The 21,999-nt window shown below is 44.1% G+C and overlaps 1 protein-coding gene across 4 annotated transcripts in view; it reads left to right on the top strand.

Annotated features, from left to right (window-relative positions):
- Positions 1-1,396: 1,396 nt before the first annotated feature.
- The window catches only part of EXPH5 (exophilin 5), a 36,726-nt gene continuing 16,123 nt past the window's right edge, over positions 1,397-21,999 (top strand). For 2 of the 4 annotated variants that reach the window (XM_056492497.1, XM_056492488.1), the window contains exons 1-2: positions 1,397-1,643; positions 18,426-18,583. In XM_056492497.1, the coding sequence (XP_056348472.1) occupies positions 1,525-1,643; positions 18,426-18,583 (277 nt within the window). In that variant the 5' untranslated portion in view covers positions 1,397-1,524. Of the gene's footprint in view, positions 1,644-6,546; positions 6,677-11,917; positions 12,006-18,425; positions 18,584-21,999 lie in introns of those variants that run through there. The other 2 variants (XM_056492516.1, XM_056492507.1) reach the window with 2 other exon arrangements.

The raw sequence follows: 21,999 nt of genomic DNA, 5'->3' as shown, positions 1-21,999 counted from the left end.
TGGGAAGGTGGCTGCGTGCATCACAGCCCAGCTCCTGCTGCACTCTGCCCTGCCTTTTCCACTGATCACTTTGCCATAACAAAAATTGTGTTTTCTTTCATAGAATCAGAGAATATTAAGGGTTTGGAAGGGGCCTTAAAGGTTGTCTAGTCTCAACACCCCTGGCCGTGGGCAGGGACACCTCCCATTAGACCAGGTTGCTCCTTGTCCAACCTGGCCTTGAGCACTGCCAGGACTGGGGCATCCAGGACCACCTTGAGCAACCTGTTCCAGTACCTCACCACCCTCACAGCAAAAAAATATTTTTCCTGATATCTAACCTAAATTTCACCTCTCCTCAATTTCACCTCTTTTGGTTTGTACCCATTACTCCTTGTCCTACCCCCAGAGTTCCTAAGGAACTGTTCCTCTCTGGCTTCCCTGTAGGCCCCCTTCATATATTGAATGGTTGTTACAAGGTATCCACAATAAATCTTCTCTTCTAGCCTGAAGAGTCCCAACTTTCTCAGCTCTAGGCGCCAATTCGGTTGGGTTACTTTTTAAAATGAGCACAGTAGCTAATGGTTGTTAAAAGGTTATTTATTGCAGAAGCACATTAGTTTTAAAAGGCACAGTTATAGACACTAACGTCCATGTTAAGTTTTGGTTTAAAGTCCCAGATGGAAGCAGAAGCTTCTCCCTGAGGTCCCAGTGGGGCCTAAAATAATTCAGCGTAATTTTCCTGCTCCATGTGTATAGTTCAGCCCTGAATAAAGTTCTTCTTCGATGGAAAAATTTCAAAGGACCTTTTACAAAGTTTTCAACTAATACAACGAACTAGTCAGACATGTACATTGGAGAGACACATCAATTCGTGGTGCTCCCACCAACACAGAGCTGAGCTGCATTAGAGCTGTTAGAATGGAATCAGGATGAAATGACTTTCCGAGATGTGATTGTAACTCCCAGATTAAGAACAAGAATAGCTCTCTACTATTTCTTCAGGAAAACTTTAAAGGAGAGTAAATAGGAAACACTGTCCCGCTGCTCCCTCGTGGAAAAGTTGCAGCTTTGCATCCCGAGGGCGCCGGGCGGAGCGGCGGGGCCGCACTGGGTGCCGCGGGAACCGGGCGGAGACGCGGCGGGGCTGGCCCGGCGGGAACGGCACCGGCTCCCCGTGCGGGCGTGTGCTTCGCGGGCAGCGCCAAAGCAAACAGCGCGCCGAGCGCTGAGCGCATCACCCGGCTCGGCGGGACGCGAGCACGGGGCGAGCGGCCACCCCAACACCAACACCGACTCTGGATCCGGCTCCGGCTCCGGACCGACGGCGGTGCCGCCTGCCCGCTCCTCCCTGCCCTGCCCGCCCCGCCCCGCCGGGCTGCGCTGCGGTCGCTCCGCAGGGAGCTGCCCTGCCCGCGCCGGGGCGGTGCCAGCGGCGGCCGCTCCGCCGCGGCGGTTCGGGCCGGGCGCGTCCCGCGGTGCCATGCCGCTGGGGCTGCGCGCTGCGCGGGGCTCTGCGCTGCCCGCCCGCCGCCGAGCCGAGCCATGACCGCAGCGCCCCAGGGGCCCGATCTCAGCTTTCTGAACGAGGAGGAAGCCAGGGCGATTTTCCAGGTGCTGCAGAGGGACGCGGAGCTCCGGCGGGCGGAGAAGGACAGAGTCAGGTACCGGCTTTCACCGCCGTCCTGTCGGGGCGCATCGCGGAGCGGGTTCGCGGAGGGCGCACGGCCCCAGCCCGGGAAGGGCTGGAAAGGGGATGGAGAGGGGGAAAGGGGATGGAGAGCGGGAAGGGGATGGAGAGGGGGGAAAGGGGATGGAGAGCGGGAAAGGCGCCCCGCGGGGAAGGGTCTGCGCCGCCCGGGGCTGCGGGGCACGGAGAGCTGAACTCCTGCGGTGCTGCCGGGACAGGGACAGCTGAGCTCCCGCACTAATGCCGGGACAGTGAGAGCTGAGCTCCTGCACTAATGCCGGGACAGGGAGGGCTGAGCTCCGGCGGACCTGCCGGGATAGGGAGGGCTGAGCTCCGGCGGTGCTGTCGGGACAGGGAGAGCTGAGCTCCCGCACTAATACCGGGACAGGGAGGGCTGAGCTCCTGCACTAATACCGGGACAGGGAGGGCTGAGCTCCTGCACTAATACCGGGACAGTGAGAGCTGAGCTTCTGCACTAATGCCGGGACAGGGAGGGCTGAGCTCCGGCGGACCTGCCGGGATAGGGAGGGCTGAGCTCCGGCGGTGCTGTCGGGACAGGGAGAGCTGAGCTCCTGCACTAATACCGGGACAGTGAGAGCTGAGCTTCTGCACTAATGCCGGGACAGGGACAGCTGAGCTCCTGCACTAATGCCGGGACAGTGAGAGCTGAGCTCCTGCACTAATACCGGGACAGTGAGAGCTGAGCTCCTGCACTAATACCGGGACAGTGAGAGCTGAGCTCCTGCACTAATGCCGGGACAGGGAGGGCTGAGCTCCTGCACTAATGTCGGGACAGGGAGAGCTGAGCTTCTGCACTAATGCCGGGACAGTGAGAGCTGAGCTCCTGCACTAATGCCGGGACAGGGAGGGCTGAGCTCCCGCACTAATGCCGGGACAGGGAGGGCTGAGCTCCTGCACTAATGCCGGGACAGGGAGGGCTGAGCTCCGGCGGTGCTGCCGGGACATCGGGGATCGCCTCCCGCCAGCGCTGGCTGCCGCCGGAGCCGGCCGGCCGGGCACCTGGAGCATCGGGACGTTTGGGAAATGCGTGTTGTGACAGAGACGGCTCTGAGTCACGGCATCTGCTCCCCGTGGCACCTCTCCTTCCCCGGGGAGGAGGAGGAGGAGGAGGCCGCTTCTGTGCTTCGCCGTGCCGCTGGCAGGGGTGTGGGCTAAACACCGGTACCCGGGAGACCGCGGCGACGGGGAAGCTGTGCCGGACCTTGCAGGGAAACGCGGCAGCTCTGCGGCTTTTGAGTCGATCCCGGCAGCTTTTGGAAAAAGCCAGGCACTCACCTGCCTAAAAGGTAGCTCACAAGACTCTTTAAAGTGGCTTAATTGAATTCTCTCTGCCTTATCAAGATACAGGACACCTCGACCTTGCTTCTAGTTCATATTTCCCCTTTGTGCAATCATCAGAGCTATTTGTGTTGATAGTGAAAGCAAAGGTGAGGAATTAATAGAAATCAGGCTGGAAAAATGAGCCGTTCCTCATTAAAGGTTATAATTTCTTCCCGCAGCTATGACTTTTGGCACACTGTGAAGTGGGAGGCAGTGTCCTCTCAGACTCGCAAGTGGGCACTTCTCACAAGTAATGCTTTCATGTAAGATACAGAGGGAATGTTAATGAGTAACGTTTGCGTCAAGTGGATTTTTGTACTGTGTATTTTTTATTTCAGTAAAGTGGATTTTATGATGAGCATGGTTAAATATTTTGTGTCAACAATGACTTACATCTAAAATTTGTATTGGTTTTCTGTGGCATGTGAAGCTGGACTGTGTTAAGTTTAGCACTTATTTCTTCCATAATTTGGTATTACTTTTCTTATTCTGATTAATTTCTGTTCTATGTGTCTTATTATTACCCTCCCAAGAAGGCGAAATATTTTGCTGGATATAGGGAATTACATAGCTGGAGAGCTGTAAGTTTTAACTCTAAAGTTTTTGGGACTAAAGCTGAAGCAAATTCATTGAAATTTCCAATGCTGCAGAGAGCCTTGTGAAGCAGTAGCCTGCTCTTGAGCTCGAGGCTTTCACCTGCCCCCAAATTTGTATTTGTTTTTTTGTCTGTGCACTTAGGATTTTGTCAATAGAAAATGTTCTCTATGTGAAAGCTGTCAAAATAAACATGGTCTAACAGGATGATTCTGGTGATGCATTACTGAGATGTAATCTGCTTAAATTTAATTTAAAATGTAGTCAGTTTCAGCTGAAGAGGCATTCACAAGTTGAGCAGAAGGTAGGTGAAGCATTTATGACCAAGGCACCATACTGAAAATCTAGGTTAAACGCTGGATCTGTCAAAGGTATGTGTCCTTGGGCAAGTTTCCTCATCTCTCATGGACCCAATAAAAGTACTTTCTTTCTCACTCCACTTGTCTACCTGGTCTTATTTAGACTGTAAGCTCTTCAGGCCAGAAGACTCCCATCAGGAGCAGACAGGTTCCAGTCTGTGTGGTGATGCCCTGTGCTACTATAATCAAAGTAATAACAGTGATCACCCTGGAGGGCCAAATCTTGCAGTTCCTATATGACCACAGTGAGCTTCAGAGGCTCTAAACAAAACTGCATTTGTTCCCCTTTGTCCCATATGCCTACCTCCTTGTGATTCTTATTACTATTATTTTGATAATTAACTTCATAGACATTTTTTTCAGCTTAAAAGTTTTAAAAGAGTGCCTGAGAACCGTGGCTTCCTGCTCCTGGGATATTTTCAGAGTGTGATTTTGAAGCTGTTTGATTGATGCTGTCAATCAAACAAGGCATATAGGAGACACTGTGGAATGGAAGGAGCAATTTCATTAAGACTCCTGCTTTTGCACAAAGTTAGTGAAGTGAGTTGCCCTTCAAAATGCTCTTGGGCATGGTTTTGGAAAGAGCTAGTTGGAGCTGGGCAGGGCCAGCGAGCAAATCAATAACAACCTATGGTCAGTAACAAATTGGTAACATTTTCAGTGACCATCTCTATTTACAATATAGCATGTTCCTGTATAGACCAATCTAGACTGGATTGACAGAGGGAATGAAGCATTTGCTGGCAGACCAAAGCCAGGTTCTAATGACTGCACTGATCTTGTCCACATTGTTTGATATCACACAAGCAAGCACATAGCTGTCTGCCAGTCTCTTAAAAGATCAATGAGAAATTGAAATTCATTCCCAGATATAACTCTAGAATCCAAAAAAGCAGGAGCAAGCCACATTTGCTATATTGAAAAATGTTAGCACCAGTTAATTTTAAAAAATGAAATAAATAAAATCAGAAGATGAATTCTGACATTCTCTGTGGTTTATTGGGACTTCCTCAAATATGTTGAGCTTGCAATTTTTCCTGACAAATACCTTTTTTCTCTTTTCTTGTTGCTTACCTACACTGGGTAGAACTGGATCTCTCTTCATCCAGTCAGCCCATGCCTTTCTGAAATGAAGTGTATAATGGGGATATTTTCTGGGGAAAGGTTGTTTTGTACAGCCTCTCTCATCTCCCTTTCTCCTTGTAGCCTTTGTGTAGAGCAGGAACATGTGAGTTAGGTTGTCTGTTGTGCACATCTGTGCAGTTCCCAGCTCTGCTTGGTGCATCCTGTTGCTCCTGATGCCCCAGCACATTCTCTGGGTACCATTGGCCCTTTCTTGGCTCCCTTGGCAGCCTTCAGACCTCTAAGTCTGGCCTGGGACACCTCTCAGTGTAGCTTTTGCTTTTATACAGAAATGAACTGTATGTCCTTTTGGTCCTTAATTTATTCTTGCTATGGGCAGGGAGCAGAGCTCTTGCTGGTTCCCAGGACTGCACTTTTTGGCCTGTTCTCTCCTCCCAGTGCCCTCTCGTGGCTCCTGTCAGCAGTACCTCTGAGCAGCCACCTCAAACCAGCTGTACCTGCCTCCTTGAAACAAGTTCAGAGAGGCACAGCAGTCAGCTTTGGTATAACTCATACGGCTGCTCATGGCCATATACACCACAAATACTTCAGAAACTTATTATTTACGTATTTAATAATGTAAAAGAAAAAATATGTATTAGTTTTGAACTTGAGTAACACTTGCCTTCAGATTTCCTTACTCATGCAATCCAGTTTCATCATAAGTGTTAGCACAAAAGAGAGATGGAATTTAGGATTTTTGTATCAATATACATGCATTGTTCCATAATAGCATCTGCAGTATTAAGGCAAAAGTCAAACTCAAAATCATGAAATGCTATTTACAAGCCTGGTTAATGAAACTGATGATTTGACAGATGCTTGTGGAAAGAGGTTACAAATATTTCAATTATAATTAGATGCCCAGGAGAAGACAGAGAGGAATACAGCATGTTCACAGTGCAGTATCCTGTTCACATGGCTCCCCAACAATTCACTTTCCATAAGAACACAATGAATGCTTGCACAGTTGTTAACACCACAGATCAGCTTTCTATATGTAATGAAATAGGCCTGAAAATCAAAAAAACATTCAAGATACTATTGGACTTATGGTTTCAAGACTTCAGGATGCACCCAGCTCATCTTCTTAAGCTTCGTTCTGCAGCTGCTGGGGACAGCAATGAAAAAAAAGAGCTAATATTTGCACAGATAGCTCCCAAAGGCTAAACAAACCTGTAGGTGCTTCTATTTTCTGTCCATCACTGATGAAGCAAACGGGCAGGGTGAAGAGAGGCTGCCTGCCTTCCATCTCTCCAGGACAGCTCTTCAGAGCCTGGCAGAGAGCAGAGGAACTGGCAGTCCCTGTAGGAAGTCTCAGCAGTGCTAGGGCATGGAGCTCTGGGATGCAGAGGTGGAGCTAATGCCTTTTATCTCCAAGGCAGCTCCTCCCTCTGCAGAGTGTGCAGAGGCAGACAGTGCCCCAGCAGGTGTCATTCCAGTCAGCTTTGGGTCTCTGATGCCTCACAGTGTCTGAGCACTGGGTGCTGAGATGCACCTCCACCCCTGGAACTGCATCAAGGCCCAGGGAAAGCAGCTGAGATGAGAAGAGCCAGGAGACATGGAGACGGCTACTTAAAGGAGGCAGCAGGTAGGGGGATGTGGCATGGGAACAGGTAGCTGGTACTGTTGCAGCTTGTCCAAAAAATGAACAGTTGGAAGATAGAGTAGAAGAGCTATGGATAAATAGAAAATGCAAGTAAAAAGACACAAAAGCTCTGTATTCTTTAAGAATTTATTTAGGGGTCTTGGCTGTTTTATATAATGCTCCTATTATGACTGCATGCAATTGTCTTGTGCTGTTTTTGTTTATTAATCCTTGACAAAAAGGGAAATACTGTTATCTTCACTTTCAAATGAGATATTGAAAACAACTGAGAGACTGAGCCACAGAATGGGGAAATGAACCTACCTTCACTAACAGCAATTTACTTTCCAGATCGTGTTTTGAGAACTATTTATGCATGTATTATTTAAGGATTTTTTTTCTTTTTTTGCAGTAGGAAGAATGGCAAAAAATTAGCTGCCAGCTCTAGAACATATCTGGCCCATCAGCCACTGTCTATGAATAGGAACTGAAAAAAAGAGGAAAGGGAAATGGAGCTTTTAGGAGAGGAGAGCACTCATTATATCTGGTTTAATTTTTTTGCTCTTTTCCAGGTTGGTTTGTACTTTTTGGAGAGGGTTAATAGATTTGTTTTGCAGATGACAATGAGAATAGACAGCAGCAAAACAAAGGTTTATTTCAATTTACCCTCAAATGTGAAGATGAAAAGCATATAAAATTAATTGGGAGGTACAGTCAGCACCACTCAGTGCTCCACTCTTGCTGACCCATTAACAACATTTGAGTGTTGTGGGAAAGATGAATCTCCTCCTTGGAGTGTTCTGGAGTGTCTACAATAAATCATTGGGACATAGTTACTTGTTGCAGGCACACAGCTGTTCTTACTGCCTCACAGCAGATCATTTACTGAGCTCATTTCTCCCAGGTAATTCCATTTGCTCTCACAGGTCTGGCAGTTGAAGGTGGGAATAAAATCCTGGTGAAATAAAAATAAATAAAGATAGATTTTATTTTCTCAAATTTCTTAAAATTTTTTTCACCTTCTTCTCTTGGGAGAGAGGTTTGTTGCAGAAGTGGGGACTTACTCAGTTTTTATGTATTGGAGCTTATTTATACTTGGTGTTTCAATATATTGTCTTGCTTACAGTTTGAGGGGTCTGCCATTGCAGGCTTTGTTTTGTCATATTCACAAAAGTAGTCCTTTTTACCTTCTTGGAGACCAGGAATAACTTCTTGGTTAGAGATCTAGATTTGGGTCTCAACTCCTCATAATTGCAAAGAATTTTTAAAATGGGCTCCAAAATACATGAGCATGGGTGAGGAGAGCAGACAGGATACCAGGACAGCATTACTTGGGTATATTGTTGTTCCAGTGGAGCTCCCTCCCTGAGCACAAAGCATTAATAAAGAAATTCTTTCATAAGAGATACTCCACCCGGGGATGTTTCAGGGCACGAGTGTTCTGTTGTGCCTTGTTTGTGGAGGAGATACTATTATTACCAACCACTGATACTGTGCCACCGGTGTGTTTAGTGGTTTGTAAACACTAATGAAAACAGGTCCTTGAAGCCCTGAAGGGCTAATATGCTAAAGAAGTGCCAAGAGAAGCAAAAATGGCAGGGAAGACCAGGATTTTAAAACCTTTACTTGGTTTGGTGAACAATTACTATGGCAAGAATCCCATTTTGGGACTTCCCTTGTTTGAATGGGAGTACTGTGACCAAATGCAATTAGTAAGTTGCATGTCAAGTTTTTTCCTCACAGTGTTTCCTCACAGCAGCCAGACCCAGAAGAGTGGGAAGGACATTTTCAGGGCACTTTCACCTGTGCTTATCCAAACCCAGGCCTTGTATCAGGTCTTTCACACTACTGAGACTAATGTTTGCATTTTCAAGTGACCAAACTGTGTAAAAGTGAAAATCACAAAGATTATATTTGTTATTATTGAGCTCATTTGCTGATGTCACTAGTAGGACGGTGATGGTAAGATCAATTTCAAAATTGATGAGATTTAAGCAAAGACTTACTGTTAAGTCATAGGCAGACATTTTCCAAGTCCAAGCTTAATGGTAAAAGTAGAATTTATTGAACTCTGTTAATATAGATAAATTGAACAGGTTTCAAGAATAAATAGGTCAGACATAGCAGAGCAAGCAAACACTATTGAATAGTCAGTCAATATGGGGAGTTATTCTGGAATTGCTAATGCAGAACAGTCCAATTTTTTTAGGCTTTCCAAGATCTTGTGACCCAATTACAGCCTTGTGCGCCTTGTAAGAAGTCTGCACACTTCCCAGGCTTAACCTTTCCAATAGTAATGTCTCTATATTCTCAACACCCTCTGTCTCCTCCACAATTCAAGTGCAGAAGTTAAATTAATAATTGACAATAGCTGGAATTGGAAATTGCTGTTAGGTAGAGGACTGCTTTCCATACTAAACAAGCAGAGAGTCACTGAGGTGTCTGTATGAGGAGCAGAGAGTGATATTCTCATGCTGACAGCTTCTACACACTGTGTCCCAACACCTTCAAGTGCTTGCATGTATTTCAGAAATAATAAATTGTTTATGCCAGTGATTCTAAAAGGTGTTTCTCAGAAACACATCTGCTTCATGTTCAGAGTGGCTGGCTGTCATGCCATGTTACTGGCACAGCTCAGGTTTACCTGTGCCACATAGGCCTGTCAAAGGCTGCAGCACCTGCTTTCCAAAGTGAAGCCCAAGGCACTGGAGTTTGGCTGGATTTGGTCCCTGATGTACTTCAAACTCCCACATCCATCCATGCAGCACTTGCACCTCCTGCAGATGTGGTTTTTGGCCTGGCTAACAGCTGGGATCAAAACTAAGACCTGACCTCTGTTTGGTCTTCCCTGTACTTGTTCTAAATTGAAAAATTACTTATTTCCTTGGAGCTTGCAGCCTGAAAAAATTCAATACTTGAATATTTAATGCAAGAAATTCATTAAAGCAGGTAGGGAAAGATGGGATTTGTTCTGAGGACATGATGCATCTAAAAGTTCACATGAAATGTATTTCAAATCCTTCTTTGCAGATAAAATATTATGCTTACACTGTTAACTATAATAAACTGTATTTAAATGTCTACATTTTAAACTCTTAGCTGAAACTATCTTCTTTTTCTTAGTCTTATCTCAGAAATAAATAAATCCACATGGTACCATATTAACTGTGAACAAATACATCAAAACCACAAAAGCTAAGAGGAAACAATGAAAAGTACAGTGTGTTTACACTTTATAGCACATAAATTACATAGAATTTACTTTGTTGTTGGAATAATCAAGGAACTGTAACACTTCTGCTTGCCATGTCTTTGGATTTTTAGATCAGTAGGGGTCTGAGTGCAGAAAGCTGCAGTCAGGAAAATTGTGTATGGGGTGCTCTGCAGTCTCTTTCTCCATTATAGACTTTTGTGTTCTTAAATACATATTTATATGTGCATATTTGTGTGTTCTTTAATATATGTAAAATTATGCACATGTAAATATGATATTTTAAAGTATTATTATACTATATTTCAATTTCCAGTGGAAGAGTTGTGATAAATTATGAGAGTCTAAGTTACTATAACAGAGGATCTCTGTGAAAGTATATATTACATACATGTATATAAGCATTAAATTTCCAGATGAAAAACACCCACTGTGTCAACTTTTAAAGCTTTCATTAATTCTTATGACCTCTTTCCTTAATTTAAAGCAATGCAAGTGAGGCTTTTGTAGTGTTCCAGTAAGACATAAACTGTGTGCAGGTACACTGACTTGTCTCACTTCTGTTGTCCAGAGCTGTAAACCCTGCTGGATGTGAGACTGCACAATTATCTGAGATTGCAAAGGTGTATTTTGAGATCCCTGAGTTTCAGGCTTAGCTCTGTACAAGCAAATGTAAGACTGTTTAGAGAGCATTGACCCATGGGCCATCATACACAAACCTGCTTGTAGAGCTGAGCATTTGCTCTTAATTTGAAAACAATTCCACTCTTTCAGAGTTGTCACCTGGCCTGTGTTTTGTTTCTTGGTTTTTGGGGCTGTTATGTTGTTTGTTAGGAAAGGTTTTGCATAAAGAAAGTCAAACAATAACATGAGGAATAGAGTCTGCATTGTATGTCAAGGCAGTTAACTTTACAATACATGACTGAGCTGTAAATTACTTGCAACAGACAACTGTCTCTTTGCATGCTATCAGTATTTATAAAAGCTGATTGTAATCAACTAGCAGCTCTACCCTGGCAGAGTAAATATGTCTGCTGTTAATCATTAGCTTCAGATTTCTTGAGACCTGATCCTCAGCCTTTCAACCCATCATGTGGTATACACATCTTACATTTCCATGTAGTATTTCCAGAACAGAAATTCAGGAGCTCAAAACTTATTCCTGGCATGCAGTGTTTTTGGTCTGAGGCTACATCTATGACTGCAAGTAAATCAGAATCTTTACATGGAGAATTATATCCATTGCCTCTATTAGCATGTATTAATATTAATAGAAATTCCTATTAATGAAGTAATTTCGTTAGAAGCATTAATTACTACCATTCAGAAGCTATGTGACACACTTGAAATATGATAGGTGGCTTTTCTTCCCATTGCATCATGGATATGCTTTGTTATTACCATATGCAAGCATAGTAAAGTAACACCCTTTTTTCTGGACTGTCATTTGTAGCCTACAGAGACATTGTAAGTAATCAATAGAATATTCACAGAATAGAGCTTTCCCCTGTTGGCATGCACTGGGAAGGGAACAGCAGAGAGTCAGCCCAGGCTGGAGAGTCACCAGCAGCTGTGACATTCCTAGTGGTGTTCCACCTCGTTGGCTCTTAGTGACCAGCTGCCCAAAGGACTGAAAGCTTTCATTTTCTAAGTATGTATAACCACTAAAAGATCTGCTCTTACAGACTCTTCTGTTTGTTCCAGCAGAGCTGAGATTATGTTTTTATTGCAAACCCGAAACGTGAACACTATGAACATGAAATAGTTTCATGTTAAAAGGAACGGTTTGAGGCATTGTTGCACCTTGAGATACATGATTAATCACCCTCAGCTCCTGTGATCTCAGTTTTCAGTGCTCTGTTTTGAAAACTGAACTTTTTGAAGGCAGTCATTGAGCTTCTCATTTCAGAGCTTTAACTGAAAGCTTCTGATTCCTGAGCTGCCAGAACAGAGAGGAGTTATGTAGTCAGCATGAGAATTAACCTTTGTTCCTGCCCTTACAACATTTCCTAGTTTTCCATTTCAAAGGAAAGTGTCGTTCTGTGCTCTTGCTCAGGAAAGCAGACAAAAGCTTCAAGGAGAAAGGAGTGTTGGACTTGGTGAAGGAGAACAGCAGCTAGAGTAAGTCAGTATATTAATTTCACATAGTTTAATATGAGAATTAATGTTTTGGAGAAAACAGAGGTAACTGTACAGAGGGTGCTGAAGTTAAAGAACTGTAGACACAAAAGTCATTGTGACTTACAGAGCAGGAGTATTCAATGTCCTTTGGGAGTGTTTTGTGTTTGCTCATGGTCTCATGGATTGTGTGTGATGAATGCACACAATGCCACAGGACTGGGCTATCTCAAAGCAGGTGATTAGCTTTAATTTAAAAAAATAAATTTGGTGAATAGAGATAGTGTAATAATGTCAGATTTTGTGATTCATTCTACTTTTTAATTAAGAAGAGGAGAGGTGGAAGTGGAAGTGTCTTCCCCATGAGCAGACAAGGTAGAACTTTAGTAAGGGCAGAAAAGATGTTCATCCTTTAACTCACATATTCCCTGAGTGTATCCCTGATACACACAGCAGGCCTTAATGTGTGAATCTGATACCTATTCTCAGAAAAGTGTTCTAGGACAAAATCATATTTCTGTTTGCAGGTATTGGTTCATGTAGCCCTACTTGGTATTTGAAAGGAGACTTCAGGCTGCATATCAAATTCGTGTGCTGAAGTGGAATCTTTGTGTTTCTGCCTATTAAATGTACAGTCTGGGAGGAAAAACTGAGGGAAATTAATTCCCTTTTCACCTTCTTCTGCCTTCTGTCTCTTGGTTTTGCACATTACTGGAATCTAAATATTTAGGGAGAAATACGAGCTGGCAACTTCATGCAACCATTAAAGTGGAATTGAAAACATATGCCACACAGTTCTGTGCTGGGCACCCCTGCCCTCTGGTGAATATTTTTTGGCACTTCCAGTTGCTCCTTTCCGTGCAGGGGTGTCACCACTAGGGGACTCCAACTCTCCAGAGCAGGCAGCAGGGCAGGCTGCGGCAGGGAAAGTCCTTCCCTGCATTTATTGGCGTTTGGGTCCTGCTCAGTCACAGACACTGAACCCACACACTCTGTTCTGCATTGCTGGGACACATCCTCTTTGTCCATGCACATCTTTAGTTCTGTTGGTCACATACTCAGATAAGTATATCTGAGGACAACTTAGTGAGTTAATAGGCATTATAAAATGAATACATAATAACAAAAATGACAGAAGGATGAGAAGGATGAACACTTAAATAGAAAACTATTATTTCAGGGGAAAAGAAAATTAGATTTGAGCATTTGATTAGCAATGATCTGTCAGGTCAGATTCAAGCATTATTGACAACACATTTTGTTCATCAAAATAGAAGAGACCTTGGCTTTTCAAAGAATTAATGCAGAAATGCTTAATTTTGCAAATATAGAATTAAAAAATAAGTGAATTTTCAGTTAGATCTTTTTACATTGTCTTGTAGTATGTGCAACCAAAACACAGGAGTCTTTTTTCCTCTGTGATTCATCTACTTGTGCATAATGTCTTACATGTAATAATGAGGCTGACTTGGTTCATTTCTATTAGCCAAACAGACAACAGTAAGAGAGAAAAATAAACAAAACATGCTTTAACGTGAGGAAAAGTATACCAGTTACTAAGAATAAAGACTGCCTTAGAAAACAGACCTGTTGTGTGTTCACACACAACTAGGAAAGAGTCTGTTGACTCATTGTTTTTCTTCCTGGTAGGATTAACCTGTCACAGGTTAATCTGGCACCCTGGAAACCAGAATGTTGTTGTTAAAGCCATTATATGTTTCTGGGAAGCGACAGATAGTAATTTTTTTTTTTTTTAATTACTTCAGCTGTGGTAGCCTTTGCCTTTGTCTTTGTCAGTAATACTTCTTTCGCACTTTTTTTTCCTAAATAAGATGACGACTTGGAAGTATGCCTTTATATTATTTTCATAAAATTAAAATAGAAAGATAAAGAAAATATACTTGCATATGCATTTGTCCTAGATGGGACAAATTTGGAAGGGGACTTCCAAAGGGATGTTCACTAAAGGGCAAAATTCAGCGGCCCTTCCTCCCACCTGTTGGGGTGGTAAATCTCCTTCAAGAAAAGTGGAAAAAAGTCTTTATTTAACAAGCAAAATATTCACAAACATGAGGAAATGAAAACTCTTAAGCAATGGAACCTCTCATTGTTCTGAAGAGATGGCAAATTCAGAGAGTCCTTTTGTGGTTCAGAGTCCTTTTTGTGGGTGTATCCTCAGCTCTCTCTCAGTCTCTCTGGGTCCAGTGTCCCGGCCTCAGTGCAGCTTGGGGGGTCCCTGGATGATTATCCTGGTGTTCCTGGACCAAACAATGGCTGAACAGTTCCTAAAAAAACCTTCTGGCCTCAGCTAATGAGAGAAAATCCAAAGAAAAGAGCAAGGGAAAACTCCCCATCTGTCTGCAGAGCAAAGAACTCGAGAGCACTGCTTATCTCTGTTTGAATACAGCTGTGAAAAAACTTCCACTGCTTTTCCTTCTCCCCAGCTTCATTCTCAGATCTAGTTTTAAAGGTGCAGAACTTATTTCTGGGCTAAACAGATGAATGGGGATACAATTCAGCATGAGAAAGTCACCCCAGGACAGAGTTTTAGAGCTACTTGTGGCTGTGACAACAGGCAGAGTTTTCTAGAAAAATAGCTGGTGATAGAAATGATGGAGTTGTACTGTTCACCAGTGCAGCATAATGTATAAAGTGGTGAGAAGGGGATAAGCTGAAGTAAAGAAAAAATTAGTAAAGAACAGGTTCTTCAGATATTGTTTTTGAACATCTCTAGCCTTTTCCTCCTGACAAAGCAGTGAATATGAAGAGAGTAAAGAGAAAAGCTTGGTTTAGGTTACTGCAAGTTATCTGCCCTGCATTTTTATCTAAAGCTTTCAACACTATTTTTATCTGCAATCCTTTCAGTCTTGTCTTTTCAGGCACTGAGAGCTTTGATCCAATGATCAAATTTGATCTGCTTATTCTTCACCTGGTGCAATTCCTCATTCTTTGTAGTTGCTGTTTATTTGTTCTCTTATGAAGTGTGTGGTAAGAGTCCTTGAGGGCCAAATCCTGCTCTGCTAAATTCAATAAGAATAATAATTTCTGCTTTATCAAAAATGGGGTTGAATCCTCTGTCCTCTGCAAATGACAGTGTTGTCCCCAAATGTCCTATTAAGCAACCCTGTTGCTACTACCTTGAACACGTGTTTCTCTTTATATTCAGAGTGAAGATGGGTAAGGAAAATGCCTTTCCTCTTACAGTAGCAATTAAAGCTCCTTATTATCCTAACAGGAAGTGGCAGGGGAGGCTACACATCTACTGACAGTATTTATGATAACCCACATGAAAGTCCAGCACATACAAACATTTAGGTTAACTTTTCCCTGGAGATGTCTATAAGAATCCTTGTGCCAATAAGGAAGAGATGTTTTTAAAAACAGTGTGAAGAAGTTGCTCCTGAGTGATTCATTAGTTTAGATGTTGTGTAGAATAATAGATGGAAAAGATAAGGATACTGTGAGGTCATTTATGGTTGCTGCCTGCACTGGTTTGTGGAGCAGTCTTTGTAAGTAATCCTGAGAATGGATTTGCCTTCAGACCCACAGTAGTTATAGGTACTTTTCCCAGTCACAATGGTGATGTCTCCTCTCAAAAGGTAGTGGCTCCAAGTGTGCAAAGAAGCTGTAGGCAAATGAGGAGTAAGGATAGATGGAGCAGACTGGGAAGCAGGATTAGCACACTTGGTTTAGATGGCAATAGGGGTTTTGACACTCCTAAGGTGCAGTGTCTCAATACACAATGTGCAATCCGAGTAACAATAGTGCTGCCTCAGAGGCAGGTTCATTGCAATACTGAGTGCAGATACCATCTCCTGCTGTAATTGTTTCTTGAGATGGGCTTTCCTTCTGGCTCACAACTGTCCTTCATTAGTATCGTGAGGGGGCACGTAAACTTGACAGAGCAGCTGTGTAGGGAAATGATGTGGTTTGGCTGCGAGTCATCATAAAGGAGAAATACTTAATAGTCGTGCAATATTGCAACTACATATCGTGTATCATACTCGTTAGCTATTATTCCTTACTCAAATAACTACATACATAGCGTTTCATATATGGGCCTCTGTGTGTGTATAAATACAAATATACACGAGCAGTTTAAAGGATTTATTTGATGAGCTGGGCATGACATCACAATTCAAAAGCAGCATGTTCACAGACAACGACTACATATAATGCCAAGCATGCGCCAATAAGGATTTTAAGGCATGTTCGTGCAATGCCTGGTATGGCCGATATTAGGGTGATTGAGAGGTTTTAATATTTCCCTTTGCTCTGGAATGCGTAAATGTGCAGCAAGTGGCAGTTTCCGTGCCCGTCCCGTCGCTTCCCGGCCGCGGGCGCTGCCCCGGGACACGGCGGGAGCGGGAGCGGGGCGGGAGGGGAGCGGGAGCGGGCGGTGCGGGAGCGGGAGCGGGAGCGGGAGCGGGAGCGGGAGCGGGGCGGGAGCGGGAGCGGGAGCGGGAGCGGGGCGGGAGCGGGAGCGGGGCGGGAGCGGGAGCGGGAGCGGGAGCGGGAGCGGGGCGGGAGCGGGAGCGGGAGCGGGGCGGGAGCGGGAGCGGGAGCGGAGCGGGAGCGGGAGCGGGCGGTGCGGGATACGGCCGCCGGGGGGCGCCAGGGAGCGCGCTCCGCCTTCCTCGGGAGCGATCCCATCGCCCCTTCCCCCGGGAGCGATCCCATCGCCCCTTCCCCCGGGAGCGATCCCATCGCCCCTTCCCTCGGGAGCGATCCCATGGCCCCTTCCCTCGGGAGCGATCCCATGGCCCCTGCCCCGGGAGCGATCCCACCGCCCCTTCCCCGGGAGCCGCGATTCAGCCCCCTGGTTGCTGGAAGCCGGGGGATGACCCTAACAGATGCTCTCCGCTGTCGGGACTGCAGCAGAGCTGCCCAGGCATTGTTTCCCGGGCACTCCCCAAGCAGCTCATGCCTTCCTCCCGGTGCTTTTACTCCTCCCAGTGTCTTGGATCCCCTTTGGTAAGGCCACAGGAGTGAGGTCATGGAGTTGGCTCTTGAGAGCACATTGTTCATCCCTCCTGCTGCACATCAGTGCTGGGCTGCGTTCCAGGCTGCACAGTGCATTTACGGTGTTTAGTCACTCCCATGGTGCGGTAATATCTGCCATCATTAACATTTTTGCCTTTGTAATAAGTTTATTTGGAATGGCTAGTACTAGTGCGTGTGGTTGTGTAATCTTCTTCAAGGGAAATACTCATTTCCCAAAAATGTGTCCCTCCAGCCTTCCTGTCTATCAGATGCCACCAGATGCATGGTAGGGGCTGGTATGGACAATGAACTCTATATCCTGATCAAAATAGATCCATTTCCAGACCAGATGTTTTTTAGGTTTGTTCTATGAAGTAGTATTGTCTCACATGAGTGAACATATGTTCTCTGAGAGCATCTGTATTGCCAGACCCAGATTTTTACCATTGGTTAAGGAGGCAGATTCACATGAAAGCCTTGCTCAAACATTGGTACTACATCTCCAGGCTGTGCACAAAGTCTTGTTCTGTTGCCATCAGAATCAGTTGGGGTGTGGATTTGCTGTATTTGCATCTGTACTTTCAACACTAGTGTAATGTAATTTGAAAACAAGTAACTTTGCATGTCCCCCGCACTATTCCCATTCCTTTGCAACTGTACCTTTCTTTTCTGTCCAGCTAAACAATTCATTCCTATGACCTCTTGGTCTAAAAGCTGAACTTGCTACTGACTATCTTCTTTAGTTGCAGCCACATGTGTGTAGCTTGCTCAGGCTGCACCTCAGTGTGGCAGAACATTCATATTCATTATTAGTTGCCTCCATCCATATTGAACACAGGCAGAATCACTATGCATCAAGGAAACAGGAAAATGTGATAAACTTGTTGAACATGTTGCATGAATATCTATTAGCTGAATTCACAATTTACTGTTCTCCTTTGCATGGAAAATGTGTAGTGGACACCTCACTGTCAGGGCATCAGTGATCTACCCCTAGAAAATAAAAATAGCCTTGTTAGTGCTTTTACTTGAATGAATGGATAAATATCTCAAAAAATGCCTTATTTAGAATATTATTTATTCTAATTTGCTTATTGGATCAACTTAATCTTACTTTCAATTAGTTTTAGAATGCGTATGGATTGACTTATTCTTCCAAGGAAAAAAGATGCACTTCCTCAAGGAAGAGAATAATGCAAACATAGGAGTCATCCACTTAAGCTGATCCCATAATCTCATTTGTTAAACTGTAGAATGTTGCTGTCACTAAAACTTTTATGTGATTGCTGTGAATGTATCATGTCTTACTGACTTTGTAAAAGTCATTATATGTAGAGATATACTACATATGTAAATACTTTCATGAACAGCAGGAAGAGCTCCTAATGATGGCCTGTAATATCTAAAATGGCTTTTTTTTTTTTTTTTTTTCCTTTTTAGCAAACTTCTGAAGAGGAAGAAGTCTGAAAAAGGGCTGCAGGGGGTGACTGGAGAATGGTTTGAAGAAATAAAAAGAAGAAAATTTCAGAATTACATTGATGTCAATAGAATGTTAAAACCACCATTAGAGCATCAGCTACAGAAGAGCAAAAACACCAGTGAGTTGCATTTGTCCACTTCCTTATCTAAATAATAATGATCACCAAACCAATGTCTTACAGCATATCGGAGTGTAATAGTAAAGGAGTTTCTGAAATTGCACTGAGCTTCTCATATCATAGTTTTACCAAAGATATATTTTCAAAATGGGTATGTTTCTTTAAGCAGATTCTGTAAAAAGCAGAGCTGGGATTCACAACAGAAAATCCCTGATATTGTTATGCCATAATGAGAATCATAGTATGGCCCAGGTTGGAAGGACATCAGAAGATCTTCAGGTCCAGTTTTTCACAGAAAGGGAACCTGGATGAGATTATTTAGCACTGTTTGCAGTCACATCTTGTAAACCTCTAGTGATGAGGACTCTACCATGTCCCTGAGGAGGCTGTTCCAGTGATTAATTGTTCTTACTGTAAAAAATGTCTTTATTAATCAAAATGAAATTGCTATAATTATAGTAAATACAGTGGTAGTTTCCCAGTCAAATCAGTGAAGTCTGCATTGTACAAAAAGTTTGTGGTTTAACCCCAGCTGGCAGCAAAGCAAAGCACAGCTGCTCACTCACTCCCCACCATGTGAGGGGGTGAGAGCTGGAGGGCTAAAAGTGAATTGAGGTAAAGACAGTGATAGATAAAGCAAAAGCCACACAAGTGAGCAAAGCAAGGCATTCATTCAGCACTCCCCATGGTCAGGCAGGTGTTCAGCCATCTCCAGAGCTCCATCAGTGTAACAGTGACTTAAGGAGACAAATGCCATCACTGTGAATATCCCCCATTCCCTCTTCTTCCCCTAGATTTTATATACTGAGTATGATGCCTTATGGTGTGGGATATCCATCAGGTCAGCTGGGGCCAGCTGGCCCAGCTGTGTCCCCTCCTGCCTCCTTGTGCACCCCCAATCCACTTGATGGAGTGGGGTGAGAAGCAGAAAAGCCTTGGCTCTGTGAGAGCCTTACTGCTTAGCAGTAAGGAAAACATCCCTGAATTATCAACACTGCTCTCAGCACAAATCCAGACCATAGCCCCATATTAGCTACCATGGAAATAATTATCACAGCCAAACCCAGCACATTCTTTACTCCTTATTCCATACCATTTACATTATGCTCATGTCCCACACTATCCAGTTTATCCTCATTAACCACTCCACTGCCTTCTCCTTGCCTCTGCTCCAGCTCAGACTTACCCATATAGTGCAGTGTCTCAGGGGTATACCTGTTCCAAGCAGAGCCACAGTCTCTCCAGGGATGTACTTGCTGCAGCAAGGACTTATCCACATCCCCAGTCCACCCTCGGTGCACCTTTTCCAGCATGGCCTCCTCCATGGGCCACAATGCCTTCAGAAATGCACCTATTCCAACATGGCTCTACCCATGGCTGCAGTCCCTGCATGGGAGAACTTGCTCTGTCGTGGTCTTGTCCATGGCCACACACTTTGAGCTTCTCCAGCATGACCACATGCACAGCCACAGATGCTTTAAGGCCTACCTTCTATGGAATTATTCTTGGCCACAATCCCTTCAGAGGTACACCATAGCCATGGCACATAACCATTCCACCAAGGAGCACCAGGCTCTGCTTTACAGCCTGGCAAGCAAGCCCCATGGCAAGCACAGGAGCCTGTCAGCAATAGCTGAACAGCAAGAGCAGTGATAAATTCAGTCTGGCACGTTGCACTGAGCTCTGTCGTTATCTCAAACACTTTGAGCCCTACATTGGGCATCCTAAAGGACTCTTGTGGTTTAACCCAGCCATCAGCTAAGCACCACCCAGTGGCTCATTCACTTGACCCCCATCAGGATGGGCAGGAAGCTAAAAGTGAAAGAACTCATGAGTTAAGATAAAGGATAAGCCTTGCACATGAAGAAGAAACTAAAGAATTAAGTTACCACTTCCTGTGGGCAGGCAGGTGTTCAGCTGTCCCCAGGAAAGCTGGGCTCCATTACACACAATGGCTGCTTGAGAAGACAGACACAAACAAACTCTGAATATCCTCCCTTCCTCTTTTCCCTCCTTTATATGTTGAACACAGTGCTGTATGTGCCTTGGGTCAGCTGTCCCAGCTGTGTCTCCTCCCAGCTCCTTGTGCACACTGAGCCTACTTGCTTGTAGCATAGGGTGAGAGTCAGAAAAGGCCTTAACTCTGTGTAAATGCTGCTCAGCAGTGACTAAAACATCCCTGTGTTACCAACACTGCTTCCAGCATAACTGCAGAACACAGCCCATGCAAACGACTATGGAAAAAATTAACTATACCAGCCAAAACCAGCACAAAAAAATTTGGTTTTGTCTAGTTTTCTTGAAGACCTAAAAGCACCTAAATGACATCTAGAATAAGTAGATGAGTTTAGGTTTGAATATAGCAGTGTAAACCTTTTTTCTGGTAACACTGGTCTAAAGGCATGCCAGTACTTATTATCAGGGTGAGTCCAAAGCCTGAAAAGTTGGCCTGACCAGGAAGCAGTTTCTTGAGATCTCATTTTACAGGTTCTGATGCCCATCCAAAATGAATATGCAGAAGAAACATGGTGTCTCTATAAAAAGCATGGTATTCTGTACTTTTATCTCCTATCTAGATAGTTCTCATGCATAATATATGCTTTTATTCCATTCACACCTCTGCATGTTTTTCATTGAGCTCTTCCTATTTGTGGTTCATAGCAACTGGAAGCAGAGTCATGTAAAAGTGAAACCTTAAACATTTTCCTGATACTACAAACCTGCACAAAACACATCTCGGTCTCTCCTGATCCTTTTTCCCCAACATCCCCTCTATCCTCAGCTACCAACTCTCTTTCTCTTTCAGAGATGGTCTAATTGACTAAACTCTGTGTAACTGTTCTCTGGTATTTAACTTTGAAAGCACCTGTTTCTATTTCAGATCTGAAGAAGGGCTTTTGTGCCTCAGAGGCTCATCTGATGTTTCCAACTGTATAAGTTGGCTAAATAAAAGGTACTACTTCTCCATGCAAGCCTTGTTGTGTCCACATCTCTAGACCATCCTGGCTATGGCAGAGTGCTGTTAAGACTCTCTTGATGTCACCTGTACTGTCAAGTCAATGCCACCAAGAGATTAGGCTCTGAAAGGGCTAAAGAATACAGCATTTTGAAGTACACAGAGATTGTCACTGGAGGGAAACCCATGTATTACACACAGGATTTAAATCACATGGCATGAATTATTCACTTCATTTTGGACAATGTCTAAAATGCTGCTCCTTGCTATTGTTATAAATGACACTTTGCTCTAATTCCTGGGTTTGCTTTCTTCTACAGTCATTGGATAAGCCATTTTCAAGCTGTTGTATTGTTTTAGGCATGCATTGCTTTAAATGGAAAAAAAATGTAATGTCTTATTCCTAAGTGACATCGTGTTTCCTCATATCCTCCAGTTCACTGTGGTGTGGTGCAGATCC

Source organism: Oenanthe melanoleuca, chromosome 1 (genome assembly GCF_029582105.1).
Source record: "Oenanthe melanoleuca isolate GR-GAL-2019-014 chromosome 1, OMel1.0, whole genome shotgun sequence".
Lineage (NCBI taxonomy): Eukaryota > Metazoa > Chordata > Aves > Passeriformes > Muscicapidae > Oenanthe > Oenanthe melanoleuca.
Note: the sequence above shows the minus strand (reverse complement) of the source record. Positions and strands in the feature narration are given on the sequence as shown.